Source organism: Callorhinchus milii, unplaced genomic scaffold, assembly GCF_018977255.1.
Source record: "Callorhinchus milii isolate IMCB2004 unplaced genomic scaffold, IMCB_Cmil_1.0 Scaffold3, whole genome shotgun sequence".
Lineage (NCBI taxonomy): Eukaryota > Metazoa > Chordata > Chondrichthyes > Chimaeriformes > Callorhinchidae > Callorhinchus > Callorhinchus milii.
Genome location: NW_024704744.1, coordinates 28,292,643 through 28,315,513, shown reverse-complemented (window position 1 = coordinate 28,315,513; position 22,871 = coordinate 28,292,643). Strand labels below are relative to the sequence as shown.

At 40.2% G+C, this 22,871-nt stretch overlaps 1 protein-coding gene across 1 annotated transcript in view; it reads left to right on the top strand.

The window, feature by feature from the left end:
* LOC103184995 (intersectin-2) overlaps positions 1 to 22,871 on the top strand; it is a 122,921-nt gene that overhangs the window by 66,237 nt on the left and 33,813 nt on the right. The window contains exons 16-24 of the mRNA XM_042333599.1: positions 1,396 to 1,535; positions 3,665 to 3,745; positions 9,983 to 10,122; positions 11,829 to 12,292; positions 14,938 to 15,065; positions 17,055 to 17,230; positions 18,389 to 18,533; positions 21,928 to 22,133; positions 22,367 to 22,428. Of these exons, the coding sequence (XP_042189533.1) occupies positions 1,396 to 1,535; positions 3,665 to 3,745; positions 9,983 to 10,122; positions 11,829 to 12,292; positions 14,938 to 15,065; positions 17,055 to 17,230; positions 18,389 to 18,533; positions 21,928 to 22,133; positions 22,367 to 22,428 (1,542 nt within the window). The remainder of the gene's footprint in view (positions 1 to 1,395; positions 1,536 to 3,664; positions 3,746 to 9,982; positions 10,123 to 11,828; positions 12,293 to 14,937; positions 15,066 to 17,054; positions 17,231 to 18,388; positions 18,534 to 21,927; positions 22,134 to 22,366; positions 22,429 to 22,871) is intronic.

Genomic DNA, 22,871 nt, shown 5'->3' with positions numbered 1-22,871 from the left:
AGGCGGTGCCAGTTGTGGTGCGGATATGAGGAAGAAAGGAGCGCCCCTCGTGCAGGGTAGGGTCCACAGTAACTATATTTCACAGTAAGATCACTGAGAAATCTCATTGACATGGTATTGCACTATATCAAATGCAAAGATTATTATTGTATGTTAAAAGTCTCACTGCACACCAAGTGGAGTCCCGTAGCTCAGTGGTTAGAGCACTCGCTTTGCAAGCGAGAGACCTGAGTTCAATTCCAGGCAGAGGGCGAAATCTTGGGCAAGTTTCCTTACTCCACACGCCTAATAATAATCCCTCCAAAACCAAAAACAATAATAAATTGATCATTTTCAATCTACGACTGTTTGTGGGACATTGCTGTGCGCAATTGGCTGCCGCGTTCGCCCACAAATATACAGTCAATTCACTTTACAGTATGTTCTGTGAAGCACTTTGGGACGTCCTCCTGACGTGAAAAGCGCTATATCAAATGCAAGGATTATTATTATTATTATTAAGTGTGATTGGTAAACCATGTTTTAAAACACTGTATGCAGAACGTTAGGTAGAACGTAATGATGGGTGTAAGCTCCACTATGCTGGCTCTGACTGGCATTGTAAATTGCTACAGAGGATGGCTGAATCCTGAAATGTCTATTAGAGGCTTACTCAGGAGCTCAGGGAATCATTTGGCATCTCGCCATTGATATCGTGACTATAAAAGCTCTTTAAGTCATACTTATCAATGCACTAGTCAGTAACCAGTGTCGTAACCAGTGTTTAAAACAAAACCGATTGATGTAAGTCTCCCTATTGATTCACTCATTCGCCACCTCCCACCTCGATTATTTCAATGCCTCCCCATGCCTTTGTGGCCTCCCCAATTCCACCATTCTTCAAATCAATTAATTCAAAACTCCGCCGCCCATTTCCTCACCTGCACCAAACTCCATACCCCCATCACCCCAGTCTTTGCCAGGCTCCACTGGCCCGCTATTGCAGATTGGATCAATTTCAAGATCCTTACACTCCTCTACAAATCACTTGACTCTCTGGCATTACCCTACCTCTTCGAAATGCCTACACCCTACTTCTCTCCCTATGGGAAATAGATACCCAATTCTCTACCCGCCCCATTCGCTCCGCCTCCTGCACGTCTCTCATTCTCTTCACTCCACCATCGTGGCCTTGATTCAGCGATTATGCCCTGAAACTCTCTTCCTCAATCCCTCTACCTTCCCCCTCCTTGCCCATCTTCAGATCACACCTGAAGACCTTCCTCTTCACCCATGCCCATTGTCACCTCTCCCCGTCTTGGCGTCAAGCTCTTCCACTATTAAGTATTTCGAGATGGTATTCGCACTATATAAATGCAAGCTGTTGTTGTTCAAAGTAAGATGTTTGTTCCTCAGATTCAAGCACGGTGCTGTTAAACAGGAGTAATGCAGAGAAGAAGAGATCTTGCGAGCGACTTCGCCAACAGCTAAACGAATTGGAAAAACAAACAGCTGACAAACTTGCAGAAATGGATGCTTTTAACAGCCAACTGAAGGTAATCTATTTCCGCCATCATTCCCATATGGTCCATATACCTTTCAGCTTCAATTCTGTTTATTAGGATATATTGAATGTCTTGTATGGGACTAGAATTGCATTTTAATGTTAGGCTTTGTGCTCCGTTGCCAAGACAGGTTTGTCTTCTCTCTACCTTAATGGAACCTGTCATCTAAAACACATTTTCTTCACTTCTTTACCCTGAGCCAAGAGTGCAGTCAAGATTCTCTGCCAATGCAACTTTTTAAACTGGTCTTTAAGAGATTTTAAAGGCTATTTATTCAAAGGTTTGATTTCCCTTCTCTTAACCCAACGCCAACCTTCTGTAGTTTAACTGGAGAGAATGGGATCAGACCTAAATCATTAGATTTTTGTGGTAACTCAGAGTATTACTTTTCCAAGTTAATTTTATTATGCCTTTTTACAATTTCAATTTGTAACTGCTTTTCTTAAGAGTGAGGTGTTGCATTTGCCTACATTTTTTTTAAATTGCTGATATTAGTGGAATGCTGACTGTTTCAGAAATATCTGTTTTGCTTGATCCTAGAAAACAGATCCTGGAAGTGGTAAGGATTTATTAGACTTTCTATTATCATTCCCTTATGATGCTGAGTTGTGCAGGGTGCAATGTATTTTTCATCAGTCACTGTAAGAAATGTGTGAGTAGAGCTATCAGGATTAAGACACCAGTCACAGCATATTCCTTAAAATGGAAATTCGGAAGGTTCTGATTTTCAGTGTTGGTCACTCAAATTTCACTCTGTGTGATCGGCTTTTGTATGACTTTGTCTTTTGGTGTTGAGAGAAAAGTGGTTAATGCAGATTGTTAGGTTATTTAACTTGGACCGTGGGCATGTAGCTTGTGGGAAATTGATACCTAATTAACAAACCTCAAGCAAAGTCACAGACCAGCTTGCATATGCATAGGACCTTTCATTCATGATTAACTTCACAAAATGTTTAACAGTTATGATGATGATCACAGGGAAGAGGGAATTTATTGGGTATGTGGTGCAGTCACTGCTGTGCCAGTTAATACTTTTTTATTAATTCTTAATTATTATTATTCGCCCACAAAATACACAGTCAATTCATTTTACAGTATATTCTGTGAATCACTTTGAGACATCTTGAAGACGTGATAAGCCACTATATCAAATGCAATAATTATTATTATTTTAAGAATGAATAAATACCTAGTTGGGAAAAAAAAGATTATAAAGTACAGATGGTTCCTGCTGGGATCAAACAAATGTGCGCCAAGGAATGGGACTGGTCTGGGATGAAATTGTTAGATGTAGCAGGTGAAATTTATGTTTCACTTGACATTTTTGGGCGGAGGGGGGAATGTCTCATAACTTTTCCTCAGGAGACTAATTGGGTTGAGTGGATCAGATGTGATCTGTGGGAGGAATGGGTTTGATGGGTCAGGTGCCCTTGTTATATTCCATGATATTCTTCCATTCATTCATCACACTGACAAATTGAAGGTTGGAAGCTGCACTAAACTGGCTACAGTAACACATTATAGAGCAATCATCTGGTCCAGGATCTCAGATTACATGTTTTAAAGGGAGTGCGAGAAAATGGCCAATTTCCTGGTTGTGGCAGATTGCCACCACCATCACTTCCTGTGGGGTTTTATGCCTGTATAGCATGCGGGAAGTGACGCTAGCAACACTTCCTGTGCCAAGCAGACAAGATGTGACACCTGATGATCTGGAGTTGGCCATTTTTTAATGCCAGAAGCTACCCAGAACCCTGAAGTGAACCGCACTTCTGATAACTGTTTATCCACAGGACAGCTGCTTTAAAAAGCAAACACATTTTCTAGCAAGACACTTAATAACCTGAACTTCTAAATCAACATGCTCCAGTTACTGAATTGCCTTCTTGTGTCTGCCTTTTGTACTGGTGATTCACAGTTCTGATTCTGGCTGTGGTAAAATTAGCATGAACTTGTGGAGTGGTAATTTTGAGGAACAACTGTGAGAAATCTGAATCTTCCTTTGCATGTCCTTTTTCTTCTGTAGAAATCCTCTGTTATTGGCACTTCATAGTACAGTCTTTATGCATTCAGTGAACAACTGATCTTTTGTTTTTTTCCCCTGCTTTGTTATCTTACAGTGTGAGGAAATTGAAGAATCTGTACTTGAGTGCCTTCTCTCTCTGCTGGGCTGTCTCAGCAACTTGTTCCTTTTACTAAAGGTTATTTGCTGGAAATGTATTATTTTCTCCCTGCTTCTATGTTTTACCGTTTCTCCAATCACTTACCCAGTTGTGCTTTATTGACAATATATCCTCAGTGCATCTGATCATGTTTCTAAGTATACTCCAGAAATCTCCCATGACCCAATAAAATCGCTGTCTTCCTAACAAGAGAAATAATCTGATCAGACTGACAGTCTTTCCTGTACACAAGCTGTGCAGCCTTCCCCCCCCCCCCACACACACACACATACACAGCCACAGTAACTTGCATGGAGGAAAGAAAGGTACACATACTGAATTTTATACAAACAAATGTGAATGGAACTGCACATATTTCTAATGGCACATATTTAACTAATGAGTACTTCAAATTAATGACACTGGATTTTGTAAAGTTTTGCACACTTTTTGTTACCCAGACTTAATCTGTTGAATTGGGGAGAAGCAGGGTTGGAAACATAGACTGTTATTGGTCATATTCTGGATAACTACAGACTGAAATCAATGTGATATTTACCCAGTGCTATTAATTGCATTTGTAAAATAACATTTAAAATATGAATTTTGCAAAATACTTCTATATATTAACATGACGAGAGAGGTTTGGATGAAGAAGGCCTTTTGACCCAATTTGCATCCTTAATACATCCTTTAAAAATACCATCTTACCATCATCCCATTCCAGCCATTCATTGTCCCTGGTGTAAAGAAATGCTTCCTGGTGTCATTCAGAAAGGGCCATAAGGATAGGCGGTGTGGGAAATGGGAAGTGGAAGACTTTACTGGTTTATCAGATATGATTCATATTATGGGATAAAATAGGAACAGAGTAGTGGTGGGGGATGGGGATGATTCTCTATCCTCTTGATGCTGATACTGGATGACTAAAGAAAGAACTTGCATTTCTATAACATCTTATCATGTCACAAAATCTTAAAGCGCTTCACAAGTAACTACTGTCAAGTATAGACAAGTATTTTTGTAGACAAACATGGCTGCCAATTGCTTCAGCAAGTCCTCAAAAAAGCCATGAGGTGAATGGCAATTAATCTGGTTGTTCATAGACCAAGACACCAAGGAGAAACTCCTTTCTTCTTTTGAATGTTATCATGGGATCATTAACATCCACCTGAACAGTCAGAAGGGACCTTGAATTAACATAATGATTCATTCAAAGGCAGGACTTTCAGCAATGGAACACTCCTCTGCTACTGTACGAGAGGAACAACTGTGAGCTCAAATCACAATGTAGGACTGGAACTTAAGTGAGAAAGTATTACCCTTCATAGTACTTAATGACTTTTAGCTGAATGGATACAAGTTAAATAGAAATGCACCGCCCAAAACCATTTTGTAGTTTCTCCTTCATTGTGCAGTAAAATAGACACTTTTATAATGAGCTGCCTCAGCCTATATTGCAGCAAATGATAAATTAGGCTCATCACATCAAAATGTGTGATAACATACTGTTTAGGTTTTTTTCTTGTAATATGTCAAAGGTCATTCCAGTTTGCTTCAAAAATATTTATGTTCACAACAGACTGGATGTGGAAAATTCTGGAAATGTGAAATGCCAGCAGGTACACAATAGATTGAAATTAGGCAGATAACTTTGTGTGATTGTTTTTCTCTTCATGCTCTGCCTCTCCTCAATCCCTATTTTCTTTTCTCACAGCATCTGTTTTAAAAATAAAACTAGTTGCTGACGAGAGTTGGAAATGTGCATAAAGCTGAAACCAAGATAACTTAGCATTATTGTGCCTGAGGTTCTTCTTAGTCTAATCTTTGTTCACCAGCTCACTGCTAAACCTCATGAGATGATCACATTACAATCTCCCTACCTGTAAAATTGGAGGATGTAATGTATTACAATTACTTTGATCAGTTATTTTATTCTTATTATTTTGTTTCCTTTTGTAAATTCTTCAATTTCACACCCACCACATATCAGTCAGTCACCACATATCCAAGGTATCCACCTTGATTGGTATATAGAGAGGTATATAAGCAACTTCAGCTGAAGCTCTGCACTTTCAACTGGTAGAACCATTGCTCACTGGGTAGGGATGTATGTCTGAGCTGTGGACAGGAGGATGACGGTAGTGCTATCATGCATTTCTGCTGCTTGTCAAGAAACTTGCAACAATTTCCTGGAACCTCTATCCATCTAGTGAGGGCCCAACCTACACTTATTGAATGCCATTTGTGGCTGAGCTAAGCGGGGTCTCCTTGGACCTGAGCTGAGTTCACCATGAGGTGTTTGGTAACAGAATGACAGATCGGCTCAACCCTCTGTGGTGATTTTGAACCAGGTGGATCTGTGGTATTCCAGGTTACTGCTCTTTGCACATCGGTCAGCTTGGCTCATTGGCAAGACATGGAGAGGTAAACTGATGAATGTGAGCTGGGATTCCTCCCACTAGGCTCCTGTTAACCTGCAAGCGAAAGCACTAACAAGTAGGATGGTCCTACTTGGACAAGAGCAGGACTAGCAAGCAATGAGATTTTACCTGGTTAACTTGCAGGACCCCAATACACATACTCTGGGGTCCCAAGGCTTGGCTGTTGCAAACCTACGACAGATTCTCTCCAGAATTCGGTAAGCACAGCGTGCAGCTCCAGGGGTCTGTGCACATTCCATTCCACGCACAGTTAAATTTCTATGTGTAGGCAGTAAACATGGGTAGAACTCCCAGTCTGGTTTGGATACTCAAGCATGAAGATGCATTTCTGGACTTATTGACACCCAGCTGAGCAAAAAAAGTCAGTCAGGTGTCGCCTGTGATTTTAAGAGGACAGAATATCAAGATCTTTTTGTGACTCTTGTTAAATGATCCCCTGCCTCTTGACTTCACTTTCACTAGTCTCTGTTCCCAAGTAAAAAGAGCAGCCCAGCACATTGGGAACTGAAAGTATAAACAAGTTTTACTAGTTCTTTGAGAAGTGCAATAACACTTTCCAACACCCACTTAAGTTCCAATGCTCCAACAAATACACTGTTTTTTAAAAAAACAAGGCAACACTTTAAACAGGGGAGAGGCTAGTATTTTTTTGGAGATTCTTGGGACAGAGAAAATCAAACAAAAAAATACATTTATAGAGCGCCTTTCACGTCGGGAAGACGTTCCAAAGCGCTGAAACCTTTGCTTCTCACTGTGAGCTGCAACTATTTATACTTTTTTTTTGCTAAGAGGGAAATCTATTCAGGGAGGTCATATAAAGAGAAGAGTTGTTTGTGTTAAAGGGAGATCCAAAGAAAACGATTATCTCTGTTTCTTTAAAAAAAAGAAAACACGATCAGTTTATGAAGGCATTTATGAACCAGAGGACACAGATTCAAGATTATTGGTAAAAGAACCAGAGGGGAGATGAGGAGACATTTCTTTACGCAGCGAGTTATTAAGATTTGGAATGTACTGCCTGAAAGGGTGGAAGCAGATTCAGCAATAACTTTCAAAAGGGAATTGGATATTTACTTGAAAAGAAAAAAATTGCAAGGCTATGGGGAAGAGTGGTGGAGTGGGATTAATTGGATAGTGCTTTCACAGCTGACCTAGACACTATGAGCCAAATAGCCGCCTCCTGTGCTGGAGGATTCTATGATTCATAATAACATGCAGAGAATGCCCTGCACACCTCTGTCAGACTTTTGTGGCTATGCTGATGAGACCAATAGAAAACTATTCATCACAACAGATTCTGCAATTCCTTGCACTGAAATACCAATTGCTTAGGTACAAGGGGATTGCTATCCAGGATCTCTATGAAAACTGGAGCTTTTAGTATTTCATCTTCAGAGTTTCAGTGCCTGTGATATATTAATGTCATGTTAATAAACAGTAAAGCACAATCCGCATTTTCCAATTCCTATAGAAGTCTGTTCATTATTGCGTAACCATGTACTCTGTTCAGACATACTTCATTGCTGGCCGCTTTGTTTTGTACACAGTTTACTAATGCTTTCTACCCTCGTGTTTAAACTTAACTTTAGTCTTACATTTTTTTTACCTACTGTTTTTTCTCCTCTTGTGCTGTTTTGTTTGTATTAAAGTCACTCACATCGGCCTCAATTTTCCCCTCTGATTTAAAAAGTTTTACTTTGGTGCACAGCAAAATGCATCATTTTTGCCTCTAACAAAAATAACTGTATTCTCTGTAATGCTGTTGAGTTATTTAAGGAAGTTGCACAGCTGACACTATGTACAGTTTTCTGGTTGCTGGTTGAGAAAACAAACAGGTGACTTGAGCCTCAGTGCTAACATTGCTTTGAAAAAGGCCTCTTCAAAGTCGGTGTGAATGGCCTGAAACCACCTCGCTCAATACCCGCCCTATATCCTCCCATACTTCCAATTGCTAGCTTCCCACGACAACCCAGTGAAGGTAAAGAATGGTGCATGCAGAAGATGATTTTGCAGAGTCAATATCTGGCAATCTTTTTTAAGAATGCACTTACAGTGCAAAAAGAGAGCTTTCTGTTCTTCTGTTTCTGCTGCTGGCAGCATGGGATTAGATATGGAATTCTTCCAGTAAGACAATGCCTCTACAATGGGATTTTTGAATTTGAGATGAAACTCATGTTAAAAAAGGTTAGATATTATGAAACTACCTGTAAATCTTTTTTTTTTTGAAACTGAGAAAGAAAAAAATGGGTGAAAGGGGCACAAAGGTTGAGGTCATGCTATCTTGTTATCACTCTGCGTCCTTTTCGAATGCTCTGCCCCTTTCATAGTGGGAAGAATTACTTGTGTCACTGTTGCAAATATAAATCCTTTAGAGCAACCATTGTGGTGTTAGCACTGGGATATTGAGGGGAAAATTTCGGCCATTATATTTATTGAAGACTTAAATTGCATTGTTCACTTGAATAATGTGAAGTATAAAGTGCTTCCCACTGAACAAATGGCCCATCCATCAGAAGGTGGGATGGAAATGTTCACTAGTCCATCATTTCTCCCATTACTTGCTGTCAACACACAGTTCTGGACATTCTTATAGTGAATTGTTCACTGGTTGCAGAGGAAAATAAGACTTCAAACAGATTAGATAGTCTTGAAACATGGTGAGTGAAAACTTGCCGAGATTTTTTTTAAAATAACTCAATGCTCAGTGATTGATGAGAGAGTGTTACTGTCACTAACATAATTGTATTCAGGTAGCATAAGGAGTTTCAGGTGAGGTAGGAAAGAGAAGATCTCAACACTATTGAGAAAATAGTCTTTTTAGTAAACATAATCTTCTTGATACCAAATACCTGTAATTGTTACTCAAGGGGAGGAAGATATAATGTACAATTCATAACTGGCACACTATAACATTGTATTCCATTGAGAAAACATGTGGTTCTTTGGGAATCCAGGTAAAGTCCCATACTATTAATAATGATCATTATTTATGTATTTAATACTATAATAATATATTTACCTTTGTATAAATGATTTAGGAGAAGGGACAGAAGCAAACCTGTCAGCCAGTTTGCTGATCGCTAACTCGGATAGTTGCAAGTAATGGTTAGTTACAGGGGGATCTGGGTTGATAGGGTGTTGAGCTGCCAAGGGGGAAATCACATTTAATGTGGGCAAATATTATGCAGTAAATGTTAAGTAAGTAATAAGAATCTAAAAAGTGAATAAAGTATTTGCGGAAGAGGGCAAAATTGTCATAACTCTTGTAATAGAATTTATCATGGGAATATTCAGTTCATGTTAGTAAGGACCAGTGAAAGTGACATTACCAAAATACTGACTCCAAACTGGCCTCTGCTGAGATCTGTACTAACTTTGGTCAGTTTATTTAAATATTTTTACTTGCATATATAATGTGCTGCACAAAAAGGATTGTGAAGATATAATTATTGTAGCAAGGGGTGGAGAGAGAAACACCTTTGTTTTAGCGCACTTTGACAGTGTAGATGATTATTGGTATTTCCCATTAGAAGCACACATTGTCAAAGTGCTATATTTACCACCATTGAAGGATGACTGGGATCCACAGTTTGCTGTGAAGTTCAATCTGTGTGCAGCAAGCAGTGGCTGCAATGAGTGCACATACCTCTGCACATGCAGTATTTTCATCTTAATGGTCATTGTAAAACGCATGTGCTGTTCGTGCTTTTAGAACTAATCTGTGTAATGGCAGCAGCTTAAAAATCGGTATAGTAAAATGTTTGGGTCATGGAGGTGGGTGGGGAGGGGCAAGCACATCGCCCTATGTAACCTGTGTATTTTCCCTGAACAGGAATTGCGAGAGCGCTTCAGCAAACAGCAGCTTGCTCTGGAGCAGCTCTGTCGAATCAAAGATGATAAAATCCGAGCAGTAGAAAGGAAAAAAGCTGAAGAGTTAGCGAGGAAGAAACGAGAAGAGGAGGACGCCATAAGGTCATTTATTTTTATGTTAAGGAATAAATATTTATTTCATAAGATTGCTTTGAATGTCTTCAGGGACCAGAGCCAAGAAATGATTTGGAAAATAGTGCCATTTGTTACTTACTTAGCTATATGGCTAGAGGAGTGATGTAAGGAAGAAGCATGGAATGGAAGATGAACCAATTAAACAGATGGGTTGGCAGAAGGATTTTCATGTAGATGAATATAAGGTAAGGCATATGAGAGAAAATAAAACAGTAAAGTATGTGTTCACAACCCAAAAGATTCTCAATAGTAGAGGTGAAGCAAAGGGTTTTTCATGTGATTATTGATTGTTCTTCTGAAATCTTCCAGTGAATGTAAAGCTATTAGCAAAAGTTAATCGAATACTTGGTTGCATTTGAAGGTTATTTGACTATAAAACAAAATATGTTATTCTAACCAAGTGTAGATGGCTAGTGTTGCTACATTTAGTCACAATACCGTGTCAAATTTTGGGCATCCTTTCGTCAGAAGGATATTGATTACACTGGGGAAGGTTACAGAACTTTGACAGTGATAATTTTAGGACTTGGTCTATATGTTATGAGCAGATATCAGCAGAAATGAACGTGTTTTCATTTTAGAAAGAAAATGAAGAGGGTTCAAGACATAGGACTTCAAAGTACAGTATTTCCATATCAATATCCATTGTAAGATACAGTTGCTTTTCTCTGCCATTTCTAGTTTCTTGGATTCTGATCGGCATTCAGAATCTTGCACGCAATTAGTGAGTTTAGACATGTTTATGATAACCCTCACCTTCTGTCCTTTAACCTATCTGCAGTTATTAAGTAATTAAAAGAATCCAGATGAATTATTGACAGAAACGCATTGCAAATTCTTCCAGGATATTTTAACTTGTTACCTCAAATCTTGCTGTGTTTTGGTTTTATAATTCTGGTCCAATTCCTCCTACACCCAACTAACTGGACATGAGATTATTCTGTGTCCATCAGTAATACTAACTCATGATAGCCCATGGTACACTGAGCAAAGGATAAAACCATTTTTTTCCTAATACTATTTGTATAAATTAATTCTGTGTCGCTCTAACACTTCATGATATTTGCAGTGCATCCAAAAGCAATTTCATAATGGATAGAGAATAACTGATTATTTAGATATTTGTCAGTAATCAGAATAAAAGCCCTGTTAATGATTGTTAAAGCCACTCTGACATTTTAGCTGATATATGTTTCGCTGGTGTTGATTGATTTCGGTACTGGCTTTGTTTAAGAAGATGTTTCCTTCAGATTTCCACTTTAGAGAATGCCTCAAAGCATTTTACAGCGATGGAATGGGAGTCTGAGCAGGATGGGATATGAGAAGCAGGGAGGAGGTGGTCGAAAGTTCAGTCAAAAAAGAGTTTTGTAGACACATTTGTCAAACATAGGGAAGTGGGGGATTTAGGGTCAGGGTTCAAGAGAACGTGGGCAAAGTGTCTGAAAGCTTGCTCACTGTTTGTGGGGCAGTGGAGGCAGGTGATACAAAGGTCAAATGTGGTGTAGTGGAGCAAGTGGGTGAGGCTGTTGGACCAACAGCCTCACCCACTTGCTCCACTACACCACAAATGTTGACACTAACAGAGAGGTTGGGAATGGCCTGTTTGCAAAGGTTTACCAACGCAATAAGCAACAATACAGCAGAACATTTTGAATTTTTTTTTAACTCCTTAGAAAAGCAAAACAGGAGAAAGAAAACCTTTGGAAAGAAAAAGTCAGAAGAGAAGAGGAAGAAAGGCAAAGGAAGCTCGAGGAAGAGCGACTTCAAGAGAAAATCCGGGATGAAGAGAAAAGGAAAGCTGAAGACTCCGCCGCCAGACAAAGAGAAATTGAGGCGCAGAATCACCGCCTTGCAGAAGAGAAGCGTCGCCGAGAAGAGGAGGAAAAAAGGAGGCTGGCGCAACTTCAGCGGGAGGCTGAAGAGAAACGCTGGCAGGAGGACGAAGCAAAGCAAAGAGCTCAGAATCTAAGAGAAACAGAGGAAAAGCGTCAGCGAGAGGAGGAAGAGAAGAGAAGAGCAGAATCTGTAAAACGAGATGAGTCTGAAAAACGTCATTCACGAACTGACGTGCAGGAGAAACTGAAAGATCTGCTGAAACATTTTGATGATAAGCCAATACACGGATCAAGGAAGGAAGGTAATTCAATGAAATCCCCTAGTTTTGGTTTTGATGTCAGTACTGAAATATTTTAAAACAATTTTCCAATCCAGGCTTTACTTTTCAGACTCTATTGGTGTCACCCACACCTGTGCTTGTTCATTATTATTATAATAATAATCCTTGCATTTTCTCCTTTATAACTGTTCAAGGTCCATCTCAAGACCTATCTCTTTGGTCATCTTTTCCCTCTCCACCCCCAGCTCAAGGTGCCAAGCCAGCATTGTTAAATGCTTAGGAGCCTGTCCTCACATGAAAGGCGCTGTATGAATGTAAATTTGTATTATCTCAAGGAGGGTAGATCGTTTCTGATGACATCAGGTCCTCTCCTGTTGAAAACCATGGCGTCTCCTTTATCACATTTCTCTCTGGCTGTGTTTGTTTTCGGTCATATGGGCAGACAGATAGAACTAATGTGCGGAAACCTCATGCCATGGTGGCCTCCAGCTTCAGGTACCAACCCTAAAACAGTAGGGATTGTTTACCACTTGATGCTGCAGTGCTGCATCACTCTTAAGTCAGTCTGGCTTAGTTGGTTGCCTTCTTGCCTATGGGTCAGAAGGTTTTAGAGTTCAAGCCCCACATAGTGTTAGGGATTTGAGTGCACAGTCTAAGCTGACCCTCTGGGACAGAGGGTGTGCTGTATTATTAAAGACATTTTTCTTCAGATGAGACATGAAACCAATGTCCTTCCTGCCTGTTCAAGTGAACGTTAAATCCTGAATAGAGAAAAGCATTTCTCCCAGTGTCTTGAGAATTCCCCAATTAATTTTGTCTTCTACTTGATGACTGTATGTGGGTCATTGTTTTGTGCAAACTGACAGTTATGTTACCTATAAATGCAGTTAGTGTACTTCACAACAATTACTTGTCAGATGTTTTGTGTCCCAGGTGCTATATCAACCACTATGCCCCAAATCTCTGGAACTCTGCTTCAATCTCTTCATCTTGCCTTCTCTTTGCCTACAAATCACATCTGACATCTTTCCTCTTTGACCGTGCCTTCCTTCACCTCCCATCTCTTTCCAGCTTGGCATCAAACCACATGGTCCGAGACAATCCTTCGTGAATGGTGCTATATAACTACATGTTGTTTTATATCACATTACTACACAGTATCAGCATGCTCTACTCTCAATCACAAGGTTGTTGGTTCAACCTTACCTCAAAACTTTGAACATGTAATGTAGGACTGGTGGTGCACTGCAGTGCTGTGGTCCATGCCTCTGTCACTTCCTGGCTGGGGTATTCCAATGCGCTCCTCGCTGGTTTCCCCAACTCCACAATACACAAATTTCAACAAATTCAAAACTCCGCTGCCCGGATACTTACCCGCACAAAACTCTGTACCACCATCACACAAGACCCTGCCAGGCTTCGCTAGTTTCTAATTACCAAACGGTTCGATTATCGACCAGATCTGTGGAATCCTGTAGCTCAGTGGTTAGAGTACTCCTTGCAAGCGAGAGACCTGGATTCGATTCCCGGCAGCGTGAAATGTTGGGCAAGCTTCCTTATTCCACAAGCCTCTGTATACTAGCAGTAAGTAGGAACCCGTTCGTTAATCAATTGGTGGGTCGATTTTCCAGGGGTAATAATTCCTTCCAAAAAAAATAAAAAAATTGTCACTTCAATCCACGACTGTTCGTGGGACACTGCTGTGCGCAATTGGCTGCCACGTTTCGCCCACAAAATATACAGTCAATTCACTTTACAATATATTCTGTGAAGCGCTTTGAGATGTCTCGAAGACGTGGTAAGGCGCTATATCAAATGCAAGGATTATTATTACAAGATTGTCTCACTCGTTTTCAAATCTCTTCATACCCTTGCCGATTTGCTTATATTAATAATAATCCTTGCAATTGACATAGTGCCTTATCACGTCTTATTCCACTAGATAAACAGAGGCGTGTGAAGTAGGAAACTTGCCCGACGTTTCCCATGCCTGGCAATGGAACCCAAGTCCTCTGGCTTGTGGAGCAAACGTCTTGACGACTGAGCTATAGGCCTCCACAGTTACCCCCCCACTCCTCCAGCCACTGCCTCCACTCGGCTGGCTCCAGCTTCCTGTTTGTCCCTCGTCCCCTCCACTTCACTATCGGTAGCTGTATCTTCAGCCACTATGCCCTGAAACTCTGGAACTCTCCCTCAATCACTTGTCTTGCCCCTCCCTCCCCACTTTCAAATTCTGACTAAAGATCTTCCTTTTTGATCATGCTTATGGTCACCTCCCTCTACCCTGGCTCGTGGTCAGATTCCGCCACTGTCAAGCTCTCCAGGACTCTACCCAACATGAAGGACGCTACATAAATGCAAGTTGGTGTTGTTGTCCCATCTACCTGTTCAGGTGGATATTAAAACTCCCATGGCACTACTCAAAAAGAGAAGAGGAGTTTATCCCATGATAAAATTGGTTATTCACTTCATAGCTGTTTCTGTGACACTGCTACGTGCAAATTGGTTGCTGCATTGGCCTACAAATACACAGTCACTACACTTTACAATAAATCCTGTGAAGTGTTTTGAGATATTCAAAGTCATAAGGCTCTATATCAAAATGCATCAACTTTATTATGTATGATGATAACTTCATACAGTGAATAATTTTGCACATTTTATAGTTTCAGCGGGCAAAAGTAAAACCTCCACTTTTCGAAAGTCTGCCATTTTGGTGAGTTATCGAGCACTGTATCCATTCGAAGCAAGAAACAGTGATGAACTCAACTTTCAGGCTGGAGATCCTATAGAGGTAGGAATTCTGCTTTCAGAATCTTCACACATTCACACATTGTCACTTTGCTCCCGTATCTGAGGTGGATACATGTGGAGCCTTCCAGCGGCTGTGTTACGGCCAGCGGAAATCGGCAGCAATAAACGGCTAATTTGTGATGTTCACAAATGGGATGAGAAGCAGCAATTGTGGTTTCTGAAAATTACTAAAATGCAGTTAAAAACAAAATACCATCTCCCCATCGGTGTCCGTTTTGCTCTGGAGTCTTTTTTCATCATATGATGGCCTTCAGAAATGTCTGATCCCAATCCCACTGCTTAGGCCAACCAAGGAGTTCAAATGAACACTTTCCCTTTTACAAGTCTTAACTTCAACTTCCAGCCTTCACAAATTAGCCCTATGTATGGGCTTATAAATCATGATCTGAGTGATGATTATTGTGTTGGATTGCCAGAATTGAGATTTTATATCTGTTCTATGCAGTAGGTTTTAGTTTTTAAAATCATGTAGATTTTTTTAATCATATAACTGATGAAAATCCATTGAAATGGCTTTCTGAGACTCTGGTGGTTATCACAATGTCAATTTTTAATCTCAACAACATAAGAATTGCTGGACGAACCATTCAGATTGCCTTCCATCATCCTGGCAGTCACATTCTCATGTCACGTCCCAAACTATATACTGGACCCTGAGATATTATTTCCTAAAAATAAATTTGCTTTTGAAAGAATTGATACTTTCTGCTGCCACTGTCTCCCTAGGTGGCCTGTTCCATACATTTACTACTCGCCCACCGAAAGAGCGTTTCCACAGATGTGTTTTTAATTTACCCTCCTTCAATTGCAGACCATGCCCTCTGGTTGTACTATTCTGAACAAGATAAAACAGCTTATCATGATCTACATATTACAACTGATATTTTGAGTCAACTGACCACTATGACTTCTGTAATTGACTGCAATAACTCACACTAGCAAGTAAAAAATTACCCAGGGCTTCCGATTTCTAGTGAAGTCTGTTGTGCAATACACAGCACAAAACCTATGACACAGTAGGAGGCCATTCAACCCACTTGCGACCATCTAACTCGCTCTATTGCCAAATCATCTCTGCTCCATTTCAAAGGGGCATAGCCTTAAAATCAAAACTGAAATGGTTGGAACTGAAGTCAGGAAGCATGACTTTTCACACCAAGGACTGTAAAGTATGGAATGCTGTGCCTCAAATAGTTATGGAGGCAGAATCAATAGTGATTGAATGATAATCTGTGTCTGAATCCAGGTTACTGATGTGTACAAGCGACAGCCACTTATTACATGAGAGCTACCTGGGTTGATTCACCGTACAATCTTTCTCCCTACATAGTTTGTTTCAGGTCTGAACTCAGCGTTTCCCAGACTGCCAGAAAATGATTACGTTCTACCATTCTCAAACACTCGCACCCACCCCACCCCCACACACACACAAATTAAAACCCTCTTGTACCTCTTTGGTGCACGATATGTGCTGTAGCATTGTTCGAGACGCATTTAGTTCAGAACTACTTGAGAAGTTATTTTTTTATACACAAAATTGAATTTGAGAAACATTGTCATGTTACTTACCTTCACTCTCCCCATATACGCAGTTGATTCCTGGAACCTAATCTAGGCACATCATTGGGTGTCTTTGCCTCCTCATGATATTGCCTCATTTATTATCATGAAGCAAGTTTACAATCATGACATCCCCCAACATTTACTGGCCATATCAATCGCCTACTGTGACATTGTGTGAAAACAAAAAGACTGAACAGTAGAAATAACCTGCACCTGTGCAAACCATGTGCGTGTACACTTGTGTGTGCTTTTTTGAAATGGATATCTAATTTTTCTTTTGATGCTGAGGCAGACGCAGATGGAAGTTAGAGGCAAAACGGCTGTATTGATGTGATGAGATTCAAGCAAAGAGCTTGCCTCTTAAACTGCACCCCTGAATCATCTAATTTTATTCCTTAACACGCAGGTTGATGAAACGACTGTAGGAGAGCCAGGCTGGTTTTATGGTACTGCACAAGGAAAATTCGGCTGGTTTCCAGCAAACTATGTGGAGAAGATGCCAGAAAGTGAAGTACCTTTGTCCCCCAGAAGGGCTTTATTGCCACCTTCGAAATCTGCACCAGCTACCTCAAAGTCCCCTGGGTTTGTCTTTCTATTGTTGACTTGATTCAGATCTACCCCTGACCACTTTCCAGAGACTCATACTAGACAGTGTATGGATATCGGGTGAGCACTGGATGGGACTCAGCTGTGAAGCCCCCTCCCCCCAGTGGTTAGTTGTCTGCTAGAACTCACTGTGTGAGTTGCTTTCAAGCGTCACAAATAGGCACTTGGGTGAGTTGCTTGAGTGTACTCATTGACTGTGGAACCCAGTGGTCTGGGACACCATGGATTAGCCAGGCAGATCCACAGTACTCCAGGGAACTGCTGATGACAGCCCAGCTATCTTGGCCCATTGGTAGGACTTGAAAGGGCAGAAATTCCAACAATCTATCTCTGGATAGATGTGTAGGCCATGTGTAGGTGGGATGCATGGAATTCTCAGTTTGGTTTGGATACTTTTAAGCATGGGGATGGGTTTCAGTGTATGTCAGATACCCGGCTAACAAAAAAAAAGGCAGAAGAAGTGGGAGGGTGAAAAAATTCACATTTCCTTGAAGTACTGACACTGAACAGTTTAGTTGCTGTGACTCCAGGAAGTGGAGCTGGCTTCAGTACAGCAGCTTGAGCTGGCACAGTGCTTCAGAAACTAGATCACACGGACACAGGATTGAAAAACTGGTTCACAATATTACTGTGGTATGAATGCTGGGTATTGCTTTTAAGTGATTTTGAGACATCCGCCTGACATGCAAGTTGCTATATAAATGTAAAATTGTTGTTGAGTGCACTTCACTAAGCATATATAACTTGTATTTATGTAGCACCCTTCATATAGGGTAACATTTCAGAGCACTTCATAGTGACAGAGTTGGACACTGAGGTAGGTGGCCAACGGCATGTTCAAAGGAGTAGGACAGACAAGACAGACAACATCAGTGGAACTGGAGTCCAGAGTAAACGTGAAAAAGTAGATCTTAAATACAGTCCTTCATTTTGAAACCATTTTACTGTAAACTCTTGCAAGATATACTGAAAAGGGTTTCAAAGTTAAAACTGAATTCAACAATTTGCTAAATTCTGGATATTCTGAAAATCCTAAGTTAATAGAGTAAATGTAAGCCCAGGTAGAATTTCCACCATAGATTCTTGAAGGTGTTGTGATGAGAGAATGAAAAATCATCTGTCTCCTTGTTCCAGACCACAAGCTCAGAATAAAGTGGCTGATGAAAGGAACCTTCCGTCAAACCAAACCTTTTCTGGCATCAGCGGCAGTCCCATTTGGCAGAAATCTGCTTTTACCCCAACTCTTGTTCCTGGTTCGGGCTCACCTATGCATGGCCAGGTATGTCTGCCAGCGCTGTATTAGTCTGCTCAAGATAATGATAATAAATAAATAATCTTTGCATTTGGTACATCATGTCGGAAGGATGTCCTAAAGTGCTTCACAGGATTTACTATGAAGTGGAGTGATTGCGTATTTGTAGACAAACGTGGCAACACAATTGTACAAAGCTGTTTCTCACAAACAGACATGAAACAAATGACCAATTTTATTTGGAGAATTGTTGGCCAGGACATCGGGAGAACTCCTTTCTCTTTACAAATAATGCCATAGGATCGTTAAACATCAACCTGAACAGGCAGACGGACCTCCGTTTAATGTCTCATCCAAAAGATGGATAATCTACATACCACAATATTTAAATAGATACAGTACAGAAACTTTCCATGTAGGTTTCCAATACACATCACCAATTGTTTTGACATCTTGAATCACAGAGCCGCCTCAAGCCACATTTTGCATAAATTACCACACGAGAAATTAATTGGATTTTTTTGTTACACACATTGCTACCACTACTACAAATAATAATTCACACATTACTACCACTACTACAAGTAATAATTCTTATATTTGAAACAGTGCCTTTCACATCAGGAGGACACCTCAAAATGCTTCACAAGATTTAATATAAATGACTGCACATACACAGCAGCCAACTTGCACATAGCAATGTCCCACAAAAAGCCGTGAAATGAATGATCACTTTTATTTGGGGAATGGCTGGCCAGGACAGTGGGATAAATCCCCTTCTCTTTTCGAATGGTGCCATTTAAATTTAATGTCCACTGAACTGGCAGATGGTACCTCAGTTTACTGACTCATGAAAAGGACAGTATCTCCTACAATGCAACACCCCACCCTCCAAAACTGCATTAGAGTGTCAGCCTAGATAATATTAATTCAAAGTCCTCAACCCGCAATGTTCTGAGGAGATAATGCTGTCAACTGAGCCAGGCTGACAAAATAGCTGCTTAATAACTTTAAGCAAAATAAAAGTACTGTGTATGCATATATACTGTTGTGCATATAGAACCATAGAATTATACAGCACAGAAGGAGGCCATTTGTCCCATTGTGTCGCTGCCGGCTCTTTGAAAAGAGCTATCCAAGTCAATCCCACTCCCCCGCTCTCTCCCCATAGCCCTGCAAACTTATTCTCTCCAAATAATTATCTACTTCTCTGTTAAAAGTTGTTTTCGAATCGGCTTCCACCACCCTTTCAGGCAATGCATTCCAGATCCGAATAACTCGCTGTGTGAAAATTTTCTTCTTGCCTCCCTTCTGTTTCTTTTAACAACTATTTTAAATCAGTGCTCTCAGGTTACCGACCCACCCACCAGTGGAAATACTTTCTCCTTGTTCACCCTATTGAATCCCCTCATAATTTTGAAAACTTCTATTAAGTCTCCTCTTAATCTTCTCTGCTCCAAGGAGAATAATCCTGGTTCTCTAGCTTCTTCTGATGACTGAAGTCTCTCATTCCTGATGACATCATGGTAAATCTCCTTTGCACCCTCTCCAATGCCTTGACATCCTTCCTAATGTGTGGGCTCACTTCTGAACACAATTCTCTAGCTGAGGCCTAACCAGTGTTTTATAAAGGTTCATCATAAACAAAGGTTCAAATATAAACAAAATTCTACAGGTGTTTCCTCAATGAACAAATAGAAATTATTGTAGCCCTTGGAGTGATAATGATTGAGAGACAAGTTTATTTTGCTCATCCCTAGATTGATTTATAGATTTAAATTCACCCCAATGTGTACCCTGTTTGAGTTATTTATATTTTATTCCTGTCTGTTTTTGTCCCAATTGTATTTGCATTCCAATCCTTAATATGTGCTAAATATACAGTGGTAATTATATGATAATATGAGAAAATTAATATAGTTAATAGTTCTGGCGTGTTTGATAGATGTGTGCATGTTAACAGCTGTTGAGAACTAATCTGTAGCTAATTACTGACATTCTGTGTGCTGTGTAGCGGGCCAAATAAAGTGGCTCGGTATTAATATGCAGTAGTGCACACTAGGGCTGAGGATGAATTACTGAAGTCTATGAGAGTTTTTTTACATTTTCATCCAAATAGTATGGATTTTGGACTGACCTCAGTCTGGTTTGGATACTCTTAAGTATGGTGATAGATTTCCGCAGGCACCTGGCTGACCAAACAAATGGACCATTATAGCATTGAATAAAAAATTATTTTTAAACACAGTGCTTTGCCATTGCTGTCTCAAAAGTCAGAGACATTTCTTTTCTGTGTGACTGCATCAAATGGTAGCAAGCAACTTGTGTTGAAGCACAAACCAAAGGTTAATTTGACCAGCTGACAGGAGGAATCAGTTTTAGTAAAATTAATAAACCGTTTTGGTAGTAAAAAGAACTCCCCAAATCAATGTCTTGCCTTTTAGGAATTTCCTTAACATTTTATCCATCAGCCTTTCAGCACAAAACAGTATCACCATCTATTAACAGAAACATATCTATTTCACATATGCTGTTATATGATCTGAAAAACTGTTTCAAAGTGTAGAGAACATATAAAAACATATAGGGAGATTGAACTTTACCACAAGGTCCTCAAACCAAATTACCTTACCGTGCATACTATGTTTGTAGTCTTTTACTCTGTAGACTATACTCCTGCTGTGTACCAGAATAACACCATTGATAGCACTTTCATCACTGAGTCAGAATGGTGTGGGTTCCCACATTGGGACTTTGAACTCCCACAGTTATAAATGCCATGTTTGCCTTTGCTCGCACTCCAGTGCACCACTGGGGGTTCGCTGCATTGTTGGAAGTGTTATTCTTCAGGTGAGATGTAGGTTGAATCTCTCATGTGAAGGGTGGCACCTCCAACAATGCAAAGAAGGTCCCGTCTGTCTAATCAGGTGGATATTAAAAATCCCAACATTCTCCTTGAAAAGGGAAGGGAGTACTCCTGGCCAACAATTTCCCATGATAAAGCTGGTCACTCACTTCATGTCCGTTTGTGGGACATTGCTGTGAATAAATGAGCTGCCACGCTCGCTTTACAAATACAGTCACTACATTTTACAATAAATCTAGTGAATCACTTTGAGACGTCCTCCCGACATTGAAAAGTACTTCAGCAACAACAACTTGCATTTTTATAGCGCCCTTCGTATAGGGTAGAGTGTCAGATTACTCAAATGCAAGGACTTTATTGTCATATCAAATTTAAGTAAAAGTGTAAAATAACCGCTCTTATGTCTGTGTGTGTGTGTGTGTGTGTGTGTATTTGTGAGTGCCATGTATATGAATAGAAATGTTAAAATTTTTACAAATGTTTTTCTGATTTAATTTATCCATGGCACTGACTTACTGTAAAGAAAAAAAATCATATATTAACCTCATCTTTCAGGGCCAACATGTGAAATGTTTTAAGGCACTAGCACTTTGTTCATGGACCGCAAAGAAAGACAACCACTTAAACTTCTCGAAGGATGACATAATTGAGGTTCTGGAGAAGCAGGATAACTGGTGGTTTGGAGAGGTTCATGGTGGAAAGGGCTGGTTTCCCAAGTCGTACGTCAAGGTTATATCCGAACGCGAAAAGCAGCCAGTGGAGTAAGTTCTTACCAGCTTGTATTTTCAGTGTGTTTGCATGCTGATCATCAAAGTAGATTCAGAATTAAACTGTGTAAATCTTATTAATAAACCGCATGTCCCATTTGCCTTATGTGTAAATATGTTTGCGCATTCTTTGGATTTGTGGTTATATATGGTTCACTTCATTCCTAAACATATAATAGGTTTGTCTTGTGCTAAGTATCTAATTGTTCACAATAACCTACCAACAGACCAGAACCTGTTTACGCTGCAGTCAACAAGAGCTTCAGCCCAGCTTCTCAGCCCCTGGAAGGTAAGAGATTCAGGACTGTTCTTCTGTGTACTGTCATAATTTCTTGTATTTGTCTGGTTTCAACATGTGTCAAGGACTCTTCATAGCCTGCTCACTTTCAAAGGGAGAAAATATTTTCATTCTCACTGATCAGAATGTACAGCAACAACTTGCATTAATATAATGCCCTCCACGCAGGGTAGCGTCTCAAAGCACTTAACAGTGGCAAAGCCTGACTCCGAGCCAGGAGTCGAATAGGAGAAATAAAGATTCCACGAGATATGAACTCGGATCGCTGGATTCAGAGTGCTAACCATCACACACTACACATAATCATTGTAATGTGGGATGCATAGAAATCTCAGTTTGGTCTGGATACTCTTAAACAAGGTGTGGGTTTCCGCATGTGACAGACACTGGCTGATGCCCCCCAAAATAGCCTGGCAGTAGGTTAGATCCCTACC